Genomic DNA, 21,096 nt, shown 5'->3' with positions numbered 1-21,096 from the left:
AGAGAGAGAGAGAGAGAGAGAGAGAGAGAGTCCTGATGTGGCACTGTGGGTTAATGCTCTGGACTACGAAGATGGTTTGATCTGCAAGTTTGACATTTCAAGTTCACCAGCCACTCCATGGAAACCCTATACAGTGTTACTATGGGTCAGAACTCCACAAATCACTCCTTGGAAACTCTATGCAGGGTCACTATGAGTCAGAATGACTGTATGGCACTTAACATCAACAACATATATAGATACTAAATTTTTTATTGTTTTTAGGTGCAGTTTAGTCATAGAGGACACATGTACAACAGTCTTATACCAACCTTACCATTGCAGTATGTTTGGGCCCATTGTTGCTGCCATTGTGTCAATCTATCTCTTAAAGTGTCTTTCTCATTTTCACTGACCCTCCATTTCAGCAAGCATTATGTCCTTCTATGTGGACTGGTCCTTCCTGATAGCATGTCCAATAAACAAGAGACAAAGTCTTGCCATCTTCCATTCTAAGGAATATTCTGACTGTTCTTCATCCAAGACAGATCTATTTGTTCTTCTGGCATAGTATTTTCAATATTCTTAATCAACACCATAATTCAAATTCATTGATTATTATCTTGTCTTTCTCATTCATTGTCCAACTTTCACATGTATTTGAGGTGATTGAAGATACCATGGCTTGGGTCAGGTACATGTTAGTTCTCAGTGACATCTTTGTTTGAAGAGGTCTTTGGCAACAAATTTGCCTAATGCAATATGTCATTTGAGTTCTTGACTACTGATTCCATGAACATTGACTGGTGATCTAAGCAAAATGCAGTTCGATAACTTTACACTTTTCTCTGTTTATTATGATGTTAATTATTTGATGATTTTCATTTTCTTTACATTGAAGTGTAATATAGAATGAAGGTTGTATTCTTTGATTTTCACCAGTAAGTACTTCAAGTCCTCTTAGATCCCAGCAAGCAAGGTTGAGTCATCTGCATATTGCAAATTGTTGTTGAGCCTTTCTCCAATCCTGATGCAATATTCGTCATATAATTCAGATTCTCCAGATATTTGCTCAGCATACAGATAGAATAAGGATGGTGAAAGGCTGCAAACCTGGTCCATACCTTTTCTGCAGTTTACTACATTGAATGACTATCGGACTATAGAATATATAACATGTTTAGTGCAGTGCTTACACATATCAGTACTCCAAAAACCTTATTGTTTTTGTTAAGTGCCTCGGAGACCGTTCTAACTCATATCGACCCTGCATCAGGAGTAGAAAACCCCCATAGTTTTCCTACCAAAAGTATTAGCTATTATTAATAATAACTGAGACATAAAGGATGAGCAAACTGGCTCACATAATTGATAGCAAAAGTGGAAACTGGTACTACCTTCACAAAATACATACTTACATGTTGTTCCTTATTGTCTTGAGTCAGTTCTGACCCTGTATAGGCTTTCTGAACTGCTGACCTGTGGTTAGGGTTAGCAACTCAATGCTTATCCTGCAGTGCCACACCAGGACTTCATGTATATTTATATGAGGGTGAGTCAAAAATTATCCACACTCCGGTTATACTAACACATTCACTCATGTCCATGGGTGATGACGACATTTAGCGTGCATGTGAAATTATTCTGTTGAATAGATGAGTGACAGTGGATTTTGTGGCAAATCATTGGCAAATCAGCCATGTCTCTGCCTATGAAATATTCCACGAGAGGCAGATTTTGAAAAGTTTGTGTGATATGGGTACCAAGACAACTCACAAACGAGCAGAAGCAGAAGTATTTGGACATCTGTAAACAAAATTTGGATTGATACCCGAAGGAAGGTAAAAGTTTCTTTAAAAAATCATTACTAGTGATGATATATGGGTATATCACTATGAACTTGAGAGTAAATAGCAGAGTATGGAATAGAAACAGCTTCAATCACCTACCAAGAAAACACTCAAAAGTCAACCACCAGTTGGAAAGCTGATGCTTACGGTTTTCTGGCACTCTCAAGGTCCAGCACTGAAACATTATCAGGAAAAAAGTTCAGCAATCAGCATTGATTGAGATGCTCACTGAGTAGCTGAAGCATAAACTTTGTATTAAATTCAGAGGACTGCTATCCAAAGATGTTGTAATCTTGCATGACAGTGCATGTCTGCACACCTCTGCCCACACTGTTGACACTGCAAAAAATTTTGTTTTGAAGTGTTAAAGCATCCTCCCTATAGTCCTGATCTTGCCCTACTGGACTTTTACTTGTTTGGTACCCTGAAAGCAGACCTTTGAGGATAAAGATTCACCTCTGATGAGGAAGTAAAGACAGTGATGCATTCATGGTTTACAGTTCAGCTCCAAACAATTTTTAATAAGGGAATATGAAAGCCTGTTGACAGATGGACAAGGTATATTGAAAAGCAAGGCAATTATGACAAAAAATGATGTATTTGTCTTTTCAAAATATTGATTTAAGTAGATTCTACAGCCAAAGTACAGATAATTTTTCACTCACTCTCGTATATTATGTATAATAATCCACCACCATGCCATTGATTCCAACTCATAGCAACCCCACAGAACAAAGTAGAACTGCTCCTTATGATTTCAGAACCTAAATATTTATGAATGCAGATAAACTCATCTTTCTTCCATGAAGCAACTGGTCAATTTTAACCATAGAACCTGTGGTTAGCTCTCCAACACTTAATATTAGATATATTGTTGTTGTTAAGGGCTGATGAGTCAATTTTGACTAATAGTAACCCTGTATAGGGTTTCCAAGAAGTGGTTGGTGAGTTTGAACCACCGACCTTGCAATTCAAACTGATTTGAGGTCGAGTGCTTATCCTATGGCACCACACCAGAATTCTTTTTCGCTCTCTCAAAAGAGAGGGACAGAGAAAAATTTATTATCAAGAAAATGGCTTACAATTCTAGAGTCCCAGGTCTCCAGTGGGAGAGAGAGAGAGCCTTTCCTGCATGTCCATTATATTGGGAGAAGTTCACACCCCAAGAAAGCATTTCTTCAATTGATTGCTCATAGCCATTCATCAGAGTTAACTATGCCTGCATTAGGTTTCATCACCATGGGAATGAACATATCTTATATGCTAAACCATGGGATTCCTGGCCTAATCAAGTTGACACAGAAGCCTAACACAATCCAATTTGAACACTGTTAAGCAGGAGTCACGGTGTGGTGCTGTATGATAAGCACTAGACTGCTAACTACAAGGTCAGTGATTCAAACCTACCAGCTGCTCCTCAGAAACTCCTTACAGAGTTGCTATGAGTCGGAACTGCCTCAACAGTACTTGACATCAACATAAAGCAAGGCTAGTATCAGTGAGTCAATCTGTAAACATCAGCTTTGAAATGATCCAGTACTTATAACTATGAATAATATTTAATTCTCCAACATTACCTATTTTCCATAGTAATCTAGAAAATAATTGCTACAATTCTGTCACTTTTACCGTGGAACTACAATGTCTAGAACTCTAGTTTCGTTTTTCTCTTTTTATGTACTGTTTTCTATGTTTATCTATAAAGGTCTTCTCATTTGATTTGGCTGAGGCCTGTTTTCTATCACTGGTAGTGAACCCATTACTGTATTTAATATACAATCTCTCCTCCTGGAAAACATATATCTACTTCATAGTGCTCTTTGTCTGGACTGATTCCCTATGTATTATTTTTTTTTTCTTTTTTAGTAATTTAGCTTTCAAAATCAGCTACTGCCTTAGCTCAGTAACCACTTACTTTATTAGCAAATTTATCAAAGTTGTGAACAGCTCTCATGTGACAAACTATTACTCACACTATATCAAGTCATAAAAAGCCAGAGATAAAGTATCTAGTCAATAGAAGAATGTCTTAATGGGCTGAATCTTTACATCTTACATTGTATATGATTTTGTTTCAGGAAAAAAATGTTATTGTGTACATTTACAGAAATCACAGGCTTTGCTGTTTAGGTATACTTTTTCTTCAGTTTTTCCTTTCTTTTCCTGAAAAATGTAGCATTTTCATGATATTTGATGAAAGGATATTTTTTTAATACTGAATCATGTGAAGAAGCCAGATATGTCTACATTGGAATGGAAATTACATGCTGCAGTGATATTACTTGATAACACTGAAGTAGTTGTCATCATCATCATCATAACCATCATCAAAAGGATTCATTTCTGCCGACTCTGCTGCAGGGAGTTATGTGTGTCGATCTGGAAACTCTGATGCTGTACACCAGAGAAGGCAGTATTTATTGCATTCCATAGCAGACATGTGTGTACCCTGGTAAAGAGATTGAATAAACTTTATTTCTCTTCAATCAATTTTGGTCAAGGTGGTTTTTTCACAATAATTTGAAAAGTGATAAACCAGAGTAATTCCAAAAACATGGAGAAGGTCCTACTGGAAAACATGAGTGAAGAAAATGTAGTACTGTGTTTTATTATGTAGTCTGTGTGATGCTTTGAGTAGTGTTTTGGAATCTCTGGGGACTAAGAGCCTGACATAACCTTATTTTGTCATTTCTTTCTGGATCACCCACTCCTGACATTGCACTGTTGTAAGGTGATTGCCCTAAATTTATACTGCAGTTTTTGCCCTAATCCTCCTACTGGACTTTTATGTGTTGCTCTTAGCAACTAACAAGTATGTCTATTGACTTTTAATGTTGATCCCTACGTAAACCAAGACTTCAGATTGGTTCATTCTCCTTTAGTCCCCTGTTCAGAATTTGCATTTCTACCTCAGATATGCTGAATCCTAATCTACATTTTGGCAACATCCCCAGGTAAGAATCTACATTTTAATAAGTTTTCCAGGTGATTATATATAAATCTGTATATCTGGGATGGAAGTGCAAATGCCCAGCAGGGGGTTGAACCAGAATGAATCGGTTTGAAACCCAATGTAACCCTCACAAATGAAATGAGAACAAGCAGACTAGAATGCTGTTTGAAATTTTGAAATAACATTTCTGAAGGGTAATGACTTTGCTTTCCTTTAACAACATTTCTGAAACGTTAGCTCTTCCAGCATTTCCAAATTAAAAAAAAAATAATAATAATACTAACATGTAATTGTAACATGGGAATACTGCGAGAACAGCATTTTGGCAGAAAAAAGGGATATTTCAAAATAAAGTCCCCAGCAAGAGAAATTCTGGCAGTTGCTCAATTCTGGATCACATTATCCAAACCATTGGATTCTGGAAGATTTGGGGTTTTTCTTTTGTGGTTCTCATACCCTTAATAGATGGTAGTGGATATTCACCATCCAAACTACGTTGCTTCCCTTGGGAATAAATATACAAAGGGTAACTGTTGCAATAAACATTGCTGACCCTAGAAGTGGTTTTAAACCATAATAGCTGTGTCAGGTATAAAACGTGTGCTGCTGTAATGCTTAGTCTTGTATGTAATTATATTTATTTAAAATCAAGAAACCCATAATCTATTATTAACTATTCTCTGGTGTGAGCAGCTTTGTTGTTGTTGTTGTTAAGTGTCATTGAGTCAGTTCCGACTCGTACTGACCTTGTGTAGAGTTTCCAAAGAGAAGCTGGTGAGTTTGAAACACCAACCTTGTGGTTCAAACTGATCTTACTGTCCAGTGTATTAATCTGCAGTGCTAAACTTTGGCACCAATTAAATCTCTCAACCCGTTAAGAATGATGCTTAAAATTAATATGTTTGGCCTATGTGCACTGAGATTTAAATTTTATATTGTTATTCAGAATTATTAAGCTTTAAAATATATATCCAATTTTTTTGTCCTGAGAAAATAGAAAAAAGAAAGGCAGACATAAAAGAAATAAAAGTAAATCCTAGAATAACTAAAAAAATGAATTGTAATTCATATATATGTTCATGGAGGTGAAAATATGGAGAATTAAAAGTGAAATCTCTAGTTTCTTATATAAATCAAATTAGATTCTTTGGAACTTAGACATTGGGCTCTTTTCATTTTTTGAATAAAAAGTTTAAATGGGAATGGAAAAAAACTGCTCATTGTCTTTACATAAATCTTCAAACTACAGGAAGTTTCACCCTCAAAAAATAGTTGAATCTCTGAGGAAACAGAAAAGGCTGAATTCTATTTTTCATAAATGATGGATTATTGTACCACACTGTGTATTTTCCAGTAAAGTATCCTTTTATTTGCACTGTGTGATTACAAGTTTCTAAAAGTATGTGTGGGGTCACTTGGGTGCTGTGGGAAAATGCAAGGAACACTTTTCTGTTAAAATCAGTAGTGAAATCAGAAGCAAACTATGCCCTGATTATCATAGGCATGTGTTTAAATTTTGCTTTCCTTAATTGGTTATGTTGTATTTATTTAAAATGAACAATTTGGCAACTTTTTCTCCCTTGACAACAGAAAAACGTAAACTGTTTTATAAGTTTGGCTGTTAAAATCCGATTTGTAAACCACATTTACTGAGGTTTAAAAGGATCCTGAGATGGACCTTGCTTTATAACTATGTACTTTTTACATTTTTTATTTAGTATTTATAGCTCTTTCAAGTTATTTGGCTAATAAAAAGTATGCCGTATATTATAGTCATCCATTGACTTTAACTTCTACATAACTCTTCTTAGAACAAAATGAGCGGAATGAATGATGGCAAAGACCTTGTAATTTGACTTGTCATCTGAGGATGATTATTTATGGCATCAGGAAATGGGAGTTGATGCTGTAGTCTGTCTCCAGGAAAGTCATCATAAGAGGCAACTCTGGAGAGAGTTTGGTGTTGTTAAAAACTGTGCAATCATATCCAAGACTCTGTTAGTTTCTCAGCATATGAGAAGGAAATAAGATAAAGCACTTAAAAGCATATTACCATTTTCTTTGAAAAACCAATGCACCTTATGCACATTTCTCACATTAGAGCCAGATGGTAGTATTGAAAATAATATAACATACATATATATCTCTCTAATTAAGAATACCATAACCAGAGTACCTAGGGGGTTCCAAAAAGATATAACTCACTACATAATTATTTTCATAATTTAGCACTTATACCGAGTGTGTGTATATTTTAATTTGCAAAGTATTTTCTAATCACTTAATTTTAACTAGTTCCAACATGACACAGAAAATACCTCCCTTAGCTATGTAGTTCTTGGCATTCTGTCATGGGGAACTTCAAGGTTTGGAGGTGAGATCAGAAACAGAAAAGATTACCTTTGGTGACATGTGAAAATTTAAACTTATTATTCAATATCATACTTTCAACCAAAACTACCTGAGGCATTTTCTTTTTTTCTATAAGATGTAAATATTTCTTTAGCCTCCCAAACTAGAATCCAGATCTATGGGGTGTTGATGACAGTTGTCAGTGGAAGCAGATCATATATCAGCTGAGGTGGTCATCACAATGGCTAGACTTAAAATGAAAGTTGATAGACTATTATATAAGTACGTTATACTAAGATGCTTAGAATGACTCTCCCAACCAACAGTTTTGAAGTAGTGTCCAATACACATGCTTGTCTTAGTTACCTAGTGTTGTTGTAATGCCACAAATCGGTGGTTTTAGAGAACAGAAATTTATTTTGTCTCATATCTGGAGGCTAAAAGTCCACTTCAGAGTTTAGCCTGTGTAAACCCTTCAGATATCCCTCTGTTCCTTGGTTTTCGGTTTATCTCTTTTGATCTTTCTATAACCCAGATGTGATTAGGTTAGAATCTATCCCACACTGGTATGATCCCTATTGATCTAACAAAAGAAAAAGCTCTGCTTCCAAACAAAATCACATTCCCAAGTACAAGAGCCAAAAGCTCAACACATATCTTTCATGAATCTGGTTCAATCTGTAACAATTGTCTTGTCACTTCACTGTTATTGTTATGTGCTATGGAGTACGTTCCGACTCATAGTGACCCTATACAAGGTTTCCGAGGCTGTAAATCTTTACAGAAGCAGAATGCCTCATCTTTCTCCCATGGAACTGCTGGTAGTTTCAAACTGCTGACCTTGAAGTTAGCAGGCCAATTCGTAACCATTACGCTACAGCCCGATTCGTAACCACGATGCTACCGGAGCTCGAAACTACCAGCCGCTCCGCGGGAGAAAGATGAGGCTTTCTGCTCCCGTAAAGATTTACAGCCTCGGAAACCCTGTACAGGGTCGCTATGGGTCGGAACCAACTCCATGGCACTTAACAACAACAACAACTCTATTATATGTATAGAGTCCTGGTGTGGCACTGTAGGATAAGCACTGGACCACAAGGTTGGCAGTTCATACTCACCAGCTACTACTTGGAAACCCTACACAAGGTTGCTGGGAATCTGAACTAACTCAATGGCATTTTACAGCAACAACTTTGCATATATTACCAGACTGTATTAGGAGTACTTGGTTACATGTCCAAACTGTCATATACCATATGCATTTTATCCACAACAGTTAAACCCAGAACTGCCACATATGTAGTAGATGGTCAATTTGTGTTTATTTTGGCATGTGATCCTCTTTCTTATCTTCTAGTAGCACTAACCAGAAATATAATGTGAGCCATCTGTATAACTTTATTATTTCTGGTGTTATGTTATTGTTAGGTTCTTTTTCATCTACTCCAACTTGTAGCAACCCTCTGTACAGCAGAATGAAACACTGCCCCATCCTGTACCATCTTCTTAATCCTGGACACATTTGAGACCATCGTTGTAGTCACTGTATCAGTCCATCTTACCCAGGGTCTTCCTTTTTTTTCACTGATGCTGTACTTTACCAAGCATTAGGTCCTTTTTCAGGGACTGGTTCCTCCTGGTAACATGGCCAAAGTATCTGAAATGAAGACTCACCATCCTTACTTCTAAGGAGCATTCTGGTTCTACTTTTGGCAAGAGAGATTTGTTCTTTCTTAGTGACTCATAGTGACCCTTTACAGGGTTTTCGAGTCTGTACATCTTTACCAGAGCAGAAAGCCTTATCTTTCTCCCACAGAAAGGATGGTGCGTTTGAACCACTGACGTTACAGTTAACAGTCCAGTGCTTATTCTATAGCACCGTACCAGAACACCTGGTAGTACATGGTACATGAAATATTCTTCAGCAGACCACAGTTCAACTGCACCAATTCTTCTTCAGCTTTTCTAATTTAATACGTACTTTTCACATGTATGTGAAGCAATTGAAAATACCATGACATGGATCAGGTTCACATTATTCTTCAAAGTGACATCTTTGCTTCTTAACACTTATAAGAGATCTTTTGTAGCAAATTTACCCAATGCAATACTTTTTTTTTTTCTTGACTGCTGCTTCCATGGACACTGATTATGGATTCTAATAAAATGAAATACTTGATAACTTCCATTTTTTTCTCCATTTGTCATGATGTTGCTTATTGGTTAACTTGTGAGGATTTTGTTTTCTTTATGTTGCGATGCAATCCATGCAGAAGGCTGTAGTTTTTAATCTTTATTGTTGTTGTTGTTGTTAAGTGCTATTGAGTCAGTTCCAACCCATAGCGACCCTGCATAGGATTTCCAAGGAGCAGCTGGTGAGTTTGAACCTCTGACCTTGTGGTTCAATCTGACTTTATAGTCCAGAACATTAACTCACAGCACCACACCAGGATTCCTAAGTGCTTCAAGTCCACTTCACTTTCAGCAAGCAAAGTTGTGTCACCTGCATATCCCAGGTTGTTAGTGAGCCTTCCTCCAATACTGATGCCTCATTCTTCTTCATATATTCCAGCTTCTCGAATTATTTGCTTAGAATACAAATTAACTAAGTATGGTGAAAGGATACAACCCTGATGAACACTTCTCCTGACTTACCTGCTTCTTTGTCTATATTCAGATTCCTCATGAACCCAATTAAATATTCTAGAATTTCCATTCTTCAGGATCTCTAATTTGTTATGATCCCCATAGTCAAAAGCCTTTGCATAATCCATAAAACAGAAGTAAGTATCTTTCTGCTAGTTTCTGCTTTCAGCCAAGATCCATTTGATGTCAGTAATGATATATATCCCATGTTCTGTGAATCTTGCTTGAATTTCTGGCAGTTCCCTGCTGATGTACTACTGCAAGTGTTTCTGAACTATGTTTAGCAAAACCTTACTTGTGTGTGATATTAATTATAATGTTTGATGATTTCCTCATTCCATTGGGTTACATCTCTATGCAATGAACCCAAATATGGATCTCTTTCATTTGCTTGACCAGGTAGCTGTCTTTCAGATATCTTGGCAAAACATATAAGTACTTTCAGTGTTGTGTTTATTTGTTGAACTTCTCAGTTGATAGTCCACCAATACTTGGAGACTTGATGTTTCCTACATATTTCAATATCTTGCCTGTGTTCTTTTTTTAACTGCCATTGAGTCAGTTCTGACCCATAGCGACCCTGTATAAGATTTCCAATGAGCAACTGGTGAGTTTGAACTGCCAACTTTATGGTTTGCAGTCCATTGGTTATCCTACAGCACCACTCCATGACTCCATCTTGCCCTTGTTGTTGTTAAGTGCCATCAAAGCGGTTCTGACTCATAGTGACCCTGTATAGGGTTTCTGAGGAGCAGCTGGTGAGCTTAAGCCACCAACCTTGCTGTTCAAGCTGACCTTGCAGTCCAGCACATTAAACTGCAACACCACACCAGAACTCTTACCCTTAAGATTCTTTAATATTACAACTCAAAGCTTAAATTATTCCCTCATGCTTTCAGCTTGAGAAATGCCAAACCTGTTCCTCCCTTTTGGTTTTCTAACTCCAGGTCTTTATACATTTCATTATAATACTTCACTTTTTCTTCTTGAGCCACCATTTGAAATCACTTATTAAACTCTTTTAGGTTACCATTTATTCATTTCTCCTTAGCTACTCTACATTAAAGAACAAGTTTTAGCATCTCTTCTGGCATCCATTTTGTGTGTGTGTGTTTTTTTTTAATGGCCTTTGCTTTCTTCATGTATGATGTCATCCCACAATCCATGTAGTCTTCAATTGTTAGTGTTCATTGCATCAAATGTATTCTTGAGATGGTCTCTAAATTCAGGTTGTTTATGCTCAAGGTCCTAAGTTGGCTACTGTGGACTTGCTTAGATCATTTTTTAGTAGTCATGTTTTAAAAAGTAAAAAGAAACTGGTAAAATTAACTTTAATATTAAATATTATTTAACGTACCATATTCAAAATATTATCAACATGTGAATATGGCACAAGCTGCATTTCAAATGCTTTGTAACCCAGTGTGGCTACTGACTACCATATGGACAGCATAGATCTAAAGTAGTACTACTCAAAATATTTTAAATTACAGTACATATATAGGCAGTACTTCGCAACAGGATGCAGTTTTGTCCCTTAGAGACTGTTTGGCAATGCCTGGACACTTATTTTTTGAGACTTTTTGATTGTCACCTGAATTCCTCATATTGTTACATCAAGTTTTCAGCCTTCCATGATCAAAGCTGAAGGAGAGAGAATAAGCATATCTTTCTTTGACTAGTTATAAGAAAGATTGTCACACTGTGGACCAGACAGATCTGACAAGAAAAGGGTCTTTGTGTCCCAAATAAAGTGCCCACATTTTCACCTTTAAACAGCTGTATTAAGACAGTGGAGGCCTCAGTTAAGAACTATATCTTAGTTACAGGGACAACAATCTTACAATCATTTAAAATAACACACCTTCAATCTGCTTAGACTCTACACTTATTGAGAACCCCAACTTGATATATTATATCCATCATCAAATTCACAGCTTTAGCAAAAATATCCAATATTTACTAAGTATTCAGCAATTATTTGTTGAATTCATTAGTGAATGAATTTGACACACATTTAACATATAAAACTAAGGAGAGGAATCTGAGAATACTGTGAGTAGGGGACTAATGAAGACATGAAGAGTTTCAGGAAAATCTGCATTTCATTGGCAATCACATTGTTGTTGTTGTTGTTAAGTGCCGTCGAGTCGGTTCCGACCCATAGCGACCCTGTACAGGGTTTCTGAGGGTGTAAATCTTTACGGGAGTAGAAAGCCTGATCTTTCTCCCGCGGAGCAGCTGGTAGTTTCGAACCGCTGACCTTAAGGTTCGCAGCCCGATTCGTAACCACTACACTACCAGAGCTCCTTGGCAATCACATATGAACAAGTAAAGTAAGTAATGTCTGCTTCAGAACTCAAATACCCATTTGAGTTCACATACACATACACACACAAAAAAAATGAACAACATTGACAAAATTACATGAGTAACTTAAGACTCTGAAAATGCCTGAACTGTCTACAGTCTGTTACTGTCAAGTACATTCCTATTCATGGAGCCCATGTGTGTCATAGTAGTACTATGCTTCACAGGTTTTCCAATGGCTATAAACTTACAGGAGTAGATCACCAACTTCTAAGGTGCCTTTGCATGGATTTCCTACAGGAAATTTATAATCATACTTAATTGAATGAGCAATTATAAAGAGGTTATTGCGCTGATAAATAAAGAGGTTATTTAGCTGATTTCTTTTCCTTTGCTCTGATCATAATTTTGTGTATAGATACAAACAAGTAGAATTACCCAGATAAAGGTTATTATGCTTAACATAAAGGAATTAAAATGAAAGTAATTTATGAAAATAGTTCAAGGAAATTGTTTATATATGGAACTGACCACATTCTCGTTGCACATTAAGGTTGCAGTAAAACTAGTACATTTGTATCATCAAATTTCACTTGTCTAAATAGAAAATCCATAACTGAATTCAGGTAGTTGGTCCATAATTGTTGATTTCTATTCCTATTTGCATAAAGAAATAATCATAAAAGAGAAGTTTATTAAAAGTTTGTAACTTTTTTTGCTATCTCCAGTGTTCAGACTGCAACATAGTGCTTCCGATTCAAGCGACAAAAACCGAGTTAAAAGCAGATTAAAGAAGTTTATTACCCGAAGACCTTCCCTGAAAACTCTGCAGGAAAAAGGACTTATTAAAGGTATTGGAAATTTTAAACTTTCACTGTAACAGTGATAAATGAATATACCTCTGTGTTTGTAGCTAATGAGTTCTAAAGGAATATTAGGATTTAAAACTTTTTTTGGTTGCTTATTAAATTTTCTACACTATAACAAACAAACAAAAATATTGCCCAGAAAATTAATCCTGAAAATAAAAGAGACAAAATGGGATCATTGTAAAAAAAAAATACCTAGTTTTGTTATCTGTGTGTCCCCATATATAGACAGTCCCAGTTGCTCCTACTGCCCCAGCATATTTAACAACAGCCATTCCTTCACTCTCGAAAGTGTCTTCATTTGGATAAATGATCTGTTTACCCAAATTATAGTCTAAAGTATTAAACAGAAATTCTGAAACAAACTAGTATCATAAAAATTTAAAAAAATTGAGAGAAGGAGGGTTAAGAACTCAATATACACTTTAAAAAAGCAAGTTGTTGTTAAGTGCCAATGAGTCAGTTCTGAATCAGTGATCCTGTAAAGGATTTCTGAGGCTTTAAATCTCAGGAACTGAAAGCCTCATATTTCCACTGTAGAGAGGTTGTCAGGCTTGAACCATGGACTTTGTGGTTCACAGTACAGTGGTTACCATATGGAGCCACCACCCTCCCAAATAAGGCAAGTATTTTTCTAAATATATCTAAAGTAGAGAATGGATTATTTTAAATCATCCTATTAACCAGAGTAGAAAAACATAGGCTCTGGCAATTGGCAAATTGGAATTCAGACTTTGAGTCTACCACTTTGAAGTTTGAGTTGACTTTGAAGACATTTCTTTCTTAGTCTCAGATTTCTCATCTGTTACATGAGGCTATTTATACCCTTGCTTGAGATGATCCAGAGAAGTAAATAAGATAATTTCTGTAAAGCATTTAATAGAATAAGATCAGAGGATATTCAGTAAATATCCTCTGATCTTAAATGCTATTATCATTTATAAATATTGTTACAAGCGTTGATGTATCAGAAGGGAAGATAGAACAAATTTCTGCAACTGGAAGTCACCTTATTGGTCATAACGGCAAAACATAATATTATCTAAAAAAGAAAACATGAGCATGGAGTCTATTATTTCTTTTTAAAAATCTTTTCTAAAAAATATGTAAGAAGTGATTTGAAAATGAGCTAAGAATATACTTCTGATTCTAAGAATGGACTGTTTCTTATGAAAGTCAAAGGTGATTTCATACATGATGGGACTACAAAAAGTTTGTGGGAAAATGCCATTAAATTTTAATTCTACTTTCCACAAACTTTTTGAAGCCCCCTCATGTACTTACTTCTCAGGAAAATGGTAAAATGGAACTTGATATTTTCAGCAATATTTAGTAAGATAATTATTAAATGATTTATATTATTTGTTTTGCCCTATTAGCTTTAATTTGTTTTGAAATAAGTAAACACATAATAAAAATTGCAGCATTCTGAACTTTGCCACTGAACTCAAATTTTATCAAGCATGAGTATGTTGTTGTTGTTAAGTGCCTTCGAGTTGGATCCAAACCATAACAACCCTATACTGGGCTTCCTAGGAGCAGCTGGTAAATTTGAACCACTGATCTTGTGGTTCTAACCTACCTTGCAGTCCAGTGCACTGACCCACAGCACCACACCAGGACTTACACATATCACTAATAGAGTGAAAATTTGTTAGAACATAAGCATTTGGGGGCAGAACTTTCAATCAGTTGCTTAATTTATTTATTCTATGAAGATGGCATTTTGATGATGTAGACAGTGTTTGATTTTTACATATTAACTCCTTATGTATAATAATATACTTACATTTGAGCTGTGCCTTAAAAGTCAGCGAATAGGTGATCATAGAAAAGATTCAGTTGCAGATTACCAGCCATCTTGAAAAATATAAAACCAGATTAGCAGCCCAAATAATTCCAATAGTTTATGGAATCCAAATGTTTTATGACTGTGACAGAATGAAAGAGGTTTTCATTCAGTGGTGGAATCTGGCTTCAAGCAAAATGCAAAAGAATTAATAACTGCAATGTTCTAAAATTGATCTCAGCAAGCAGCAGAGAAACTGGGTGCCTATATTAAGTATTCATACTGATGTAATGGAACCACTGAACACACTCTGATGCTTACGTTTTCTATCTTAGAGCTCCATTAAGCTTTCCCCATAGCTGACCGATGAGTCAGTATTCATTAGGAAGGGCTGTGTAAAATCTATGTGAAATCCTGATTTGATAAGCTTCCATTGTTGTGTTCAGTGGAATTTTTTCCAAATACAGATCAAGTTACACAAATATAGTCTCTTCTTGAATGAGTTTCAGTGTTAACTGTGAACTTAAGGTTTTTACTGTGTTGTTTATTTTTTAAACCGAGGAAAAGGCATTGAACTAATTTTTATTAATGCAAGAGCAGTCAAATTTATCATAGTTTTCTGTATATAAAATGCCCAAGTAAGTCATTTGCACATAAAAAAAAAACTAGCATAGTATGTATGCGTAGCAAATTAACCTGCTAGGGGGTTGTGAAGTTCACAAACACTGTGCAACTTGTGTGTTATTTGCATAAAAATAGTATTACTTTGGTCCATTTCTTATTAGAATTGAGGCAACACTGGAAAAAGCTCTAAAAATTAATGGTTTTGATCAGATAAGAAAAATAGCATTAGATAATCAATGATTAAATGGCTGTTTTCTTAATGAAAAATAAATTTCACAATGTTTTGAATTAGATAGAAAAAATGTTGTTATTGTTAAGCACCATGGAGTCTGTTCTGACTCATAGCAACCCTGCACAGGGTTTCTGAGGCTGTAAATCTTTACGGGAGCAGAACGCCTCATCTTTATCCTGCAGAACCACTGGTAGTTTCGAACTGCTGACCTTGAAGTTGGCAGCCCAACTCGTAACCACTGTGCTACCAGAGCTCCTTAGAAAAAAATGTGTAATGGTCTTTAAAATCATTCTGTAGTGCATTTTAGCCAAAGAATCTGTATATTTAAGACCTAGACAAACAGCTTCCATTACCAAGGTGTAAGAAAGTTATTGTTTGGTCATTTGGGACTTAATGGTTGAACTTTCTGAGACCTGTGAGGGGCATTTTCCAAGTATTTAGTCTTTCATTCAGTGTTGCAACATGTTGAGAGGGCTAAACTTTAAATTCAGTCAATTTTTCTTGAGCACTGTTGGTGGAGGGAGGGCCATGCCTTATAGACTTTGTAACAGCCAGCAGAGCAACATGTGTGTGTCCTCTTATCACACACTCTAAACTCATAAAACCCTTTCTTCAAAATCTGTTATTTGGGCTGATGGTGACCTGTCCAGTATGTGTTTTTTTTGTCCAGGATCTTAATTTTGAAACATACATGGTAGAGTTGCAGTTTCTAATTTCTTCAATATGACTAATAAGAAGGATAGACTATTACATAAAAAGTGGTGTGGGGGCAGCAGATAAGTCTGAACGGTACCTCCATAGCTCAGGTGGGTGTAGCAATCATTGTGCCAATACAGTGGTGGTGGTAGTGTGCCGTGGAGTCAGTTCTGACTCATAGCGACCCCGCATAGGGTTTCCGAGGCAGTAGTAGCTTCTAAAAAACCTTCAATTTCCCCCAATGCATTCACATTTGCCAAAGGAATGGGGAGCTCTTTATAAATGTATGATTTTATTACATCATTGGTCTTATTGGAAACAAAACTTGAATCAGTTTAATATGTAAATTATAGGCAGAGGGTACATTTCATTGTGGTAGATGTGTTTGTACATATTCTCTTCTTACTTTTCTAACTGAAGTAATAGCTATTTTGCTTCAGCCAAACTACCTTATGTAGTCTTTCAAAGTACAGCATTGACAAGTAAGAACAGGAAATACTTAGCAATACAATTTTAGAAAAGATAACAGTTTTTGTTTGTTTTGTTTTGGAGAACTACTAGTGTTTCCTTATATCAAAATGCAAGGCAGAAAGGCTTGTTTATTTAGAAAGTAGTTTCTTTTCTCTTAATATGTGCTGGATGTTGTTAATATTCTCTTAATATTCTCTGGATGTTGTTAATGAAATCTGTAATTAGGCTACAATATTTTTAAAATCAAGATAATATAAAGTAACCAACCTAGTTTAGAGAAGCTGGGTTATATGAAGAAAAACTTGGCATCAGTATTGTAGGAAGACTCATTAGCAACCTGTGATATGCAGATGACACAAACCTTGCTTGCTGAAAGTGAAGAGGACTTAAAATACTTACTGATGAAGATCAAAGAGCACAGTCTTTGGTATAGATTGCATCTCAACGTAAAGAAAACAAAAATCCTCACCACTGGAACAATAAGCAACATTCTTATCAATGGAGAAAAAATTGAAGTTGTCACAGACTTCGTTCTTCTTGGATCCACTATCAACACTCACGGAAGCAGCAGCCAAGAAATCAAACAACATATCACATTAGGCAAATCTGCTGCACAAGACCTTTTTAAAGTGTTGCAGAGCAAAGATGTCAGCTTAAGGACTAAGGTGCGCCTGACCCAAGCCATGGTATTTTCAATAACCTCATATGCATTCGAAAGCTAGACAGTGAATAAGGAAGGCTGTAGAAGAATTGATTAATTTGAGTTATGATTTTGGAGGAGAATATTGAAAGTGCCACAGGCTGCCAAAAAACCAAACAGATCTATGTTGGAAGAAGTGCAGCCAGAGTGCTCCTTGGAGGCCAGGATGGCCAAACTTCATCTCTCATACTTCAGACGTATCGTCAGGAGGGACCAGCCACTGGAGAAGGATATCATGTTTGGTAAGGTGGAAGGTCAGAAAAAAAGAAGAAGACCCCCAGCAAGATGGATTGGCAAAGTGGCAGCATCAATGGGCTCAAGCATGGCAACAATTGTGAGGTTGACCCAGGACCAGGCAGTGTTGTGTTCTGTTGTGCATAGGGTCACTATGAGTCTGTAATGACTCTATAGCACCTATCAACAACAAACAACAACCTAGTTTAAGATTAAGTAGTTCAAGATAGAATGAGAAAAAATGTAGAACAAAACTCAAATTGTTAAAAAACAAAACAAAAACAAAAAAACAGGTTTTCTGGAATAGTAAAGACTACAGGGCCTCTAGAGACTGCCTCATTGTGACACCCTTTAAACTGCATACTAAAACCACACTTGAAGGTTACCTTTCAGGTAAATAACAGATTGACTGTAAAATAAACAACACCACACTTGAGTACTATCTTGTTTTTTTTGTTGTTGCTGTCAGGTGCCACCAAGTCAGTTCCAACTCATAGTAACACTACACATAATAGAATAAAACACTGCCCGGCCATACCATCCTTATAATTGCTGTTATGCTTGAACCCACTGTTGCTGCCATTGTGCCAATACATCTGGCTAGAGATCTTCTTCCCCTTTTCTGTTGATCCTCCACTTTACCAAGCATGATGTCCTTCTCCAGGAACTGATCCATCCTGGCAGCATGCCCAAAGAATGGAAAGACAAAGTCTTGCAATGCTGACTTCTAAGGAACATTCTGGCTGCACTTCTTTCAAGACAGATTTTTTGTTATGGCCATCCATGGTACTTTCAATATCTTTGCCACCATCATAACTCAGAACTCCTGGTGTGGTGTTGTAAGATCAACATTGGATGGCAGACCACGAGGCTGGAAGTTCAAACCCACCAGCTGTTCTTCAGAAACATTATACAGGGTCACTATGAGTCAGAACTGATTGGATGGGACTTAACAACAATAACAACCATAACTCAAATAAATTAAGACACAATTTGGTCTCACATAGATTTTTTTCTTTTAAACCAAACAGTTAACGTTTCCTTAAAGCAAAGGTAAGAAGGTAGGTGAAGACAGAAATGTTATAACAATAAAAATGAATGACAATGTTGACACACTGTGAAAAAATGTAACCAATGCCACTGAACAATATGTATAGAAATTGTACAATGGAGGTCTAATTTGATGTGTAAACTTTCACTAAAAGTACAATAAAATATAATAATGTTTTTAAAAAAAAGATTAAATAGTATACTTCAAGAATTTAGGATTCAAAGCAGCAGTTGCATGCCTCATCCCAATTTTGCTTCCTGAGGATCACCACTTTGAATTGTTTCTATTTATAGTTCTGTTGGTTGGCTTTATTTCTTTTGTTATTATTATTTGGTTTGTTTTTGTTAATGATTTCCTTCCTTTAATGTTGCTAATTCTTAATTTATTAGTCTTAGATATTAACTTAGATTTCTGCTGCCATAGACTTAATAACATTGTCTTTTCCTCCTTAAGATATGTATGCTGATCTCACTGTATCCAGTGGCCTTCTCTGCACTTTTCAAAGTATTCAAGTCTCCGTTTGTCTACTTTGATAATACAAAAAGTCATTCATTTACTAATGAATGAATTGATAAAGTGAAGATTTTAGTGTCTCTTTTATTGCCTCCTTTTTTTTCTCTATTGTAAACTTCAGCTTTACCTTTATTTCTACATTTCTACATTGTTGAAGTTTATATTATTTCATTTATCTCTATAATCATCATTTATGTATAGGTTGATTCTAAAAGTTAAAAACCAAAATAGTCACCTGCATGCTACAATGATTACATAAAGCTGTTTAGTGTAGCATGAAGTCTGAGATTTCCTTCTATGTTCTAACATTATCATGGCCCCATGTCCCTTGAAAGAGAATGCTCCTTGATGACAGTGAAAAAATGATCTTTTCTTTTGATTTGAGGGTTATTGTGATAATTTTATGTTATTTCAAAACCATAGAAAAGTCATCTGTATATCTTTAATATTTTGAATGTTTTTTAATCAATAATTAGCACTAAGTTTATTTTACACATGTAAATATTTGAGATCATTGGCCAAGTGATGTGCCAGGATTGAATTAACATATTCATGAGTCCAATGCTTTGATTCATGGGTCACACAAAGTGTCATGTTCTATGATCCACCATTTGCTTATAATCACATTCTCTTATTTTGACTAATTTTTAGATTGTGATTTTCTGATACAAATTTTTCCCAAAGTTTTGTTTTATTCTTGATTTTTGTATCTTAATGTCATTAAGTTTGTTTACTCTTTCAAAACCATTTATTTGTGTTAGTTGATGTCCCCTGTATTTCCACTGAGTATTTTTTTCGAAAGTCCTGGTGGTGTCATGTGTTACACATTATCCCGATAGCTACAAAGTCAGTATGGCATGACTCCACCAGCCGCTCCATGGAAGAAAAATAAGGCCTTCTGCTCCTGTAAAGATTTACAGCCTCAGAAACCCTATACAGGGTTACCATGAGTAAGAACTGAATTGATGGCACACAACACTCGGAGATTTCCTTTCACTGGTCTTCGAAGATTTTCATTATCTCAAGAGTCCCCTGTGTTCTCTTCCTTGCTCTAATCCCCTTTATTACTATGTAACAACCACCATTAACTCACATAGAACATATTGGTAAATCTCTAAAAAGATTTTGAATGTTTAAAACTTTCTTCAGTGTGCTCATACAATTAATAATTCAGTTGGACATAAACTTGCATTATCTCTAGAATACAGTGTTATAAGTACTATAGTTTCTAGACTAGCAAACCCAGTGAAACTTGTATACTGCCACAAGTATATTCTAACTCATAGCAACTCTACATAGGGTTTCCAAGGCTGTAAATCTTTATAGGAGCAGAAAACCTCATCTTTCTCCCTTGGAACAACTGGATTCTAACTGCTGACCTTGTGGTTAGGAATCCACCACATAACCTAGCATGCCATGAGGCCTCCCTATATATAAATATATAGGGATATATTTCAGATATTTCACACAATTGTGGAGGTCAACAAAGCCCAAATCCATCAGTGAGATATCAGAATGGAGGCTTTTCCTGACTCACATGTCTTCAGGGGCTGACATATCCAAAATTGGCAGGTCAGGCAGAAGGCTGCTGGCTCCACAGGATTGCACATAGCAGACCACTACTCATGTTACAAGAATCAGAGTTCTGAGAATGATGAGCCAGATACAGGACTGAGAGCAAGCGAGATAGACAGACATTCACATATTTGAAATTCCCCTGACATCAGATCACAAAATGGAGAGTAGTTATACAATACTGAGGATCATGGCCTAACCAAGTTGTCGCATAACATTAATCATCACAGTCAATCTAGGTCAACTTGACAC

The 21,096-nt window shown here is 36.1% G+C and overlaps 1 protein-coding gene across 1 annotated transcript in view; it reads left to right on the top strand.

Annotated features, from left to right (window-relative positions):
- The window catches only part of ARHGAP15 (Rho GTPase activating protein 15), a 1,003,601-nt gene that overhangs the window by 550,072 nt on the left and 432,433 nt on the right, over positions 1 to 21,096 (top strand). Inside the window, exon 8 of the mRNA XM_006834567.1 lies at positions 12,819 to 12,941. Coding sequence (XP_006834630.1) covers positions 12,819 to 12,941 — 123 coding nt within the window. The remainder of the gene's footprint in view (positions 1 to 12,818; positions 12,942 to 21,096) is intronic.

Source organism: Chrysochloris asiatica, unplaced genomic scaffold (genome assembly GCF_000296735.1).
Source record: "Chrysochloris asiatica unplaced genomic scaffold, ChrAsi1.0 scaffold00012, whole genome shotgun sequence".
In the NCBI taxonomy this organism is placed as follows: Eukaryota; Metazoa; Chordata; class Mammalia; order Afrosoricida; family Chrysochloridae; genus Chrysochloris; species Chrysochloris asiatica.
This window is presented reverse-complemented; position numbering and strand designations above follow the sequence as displayed.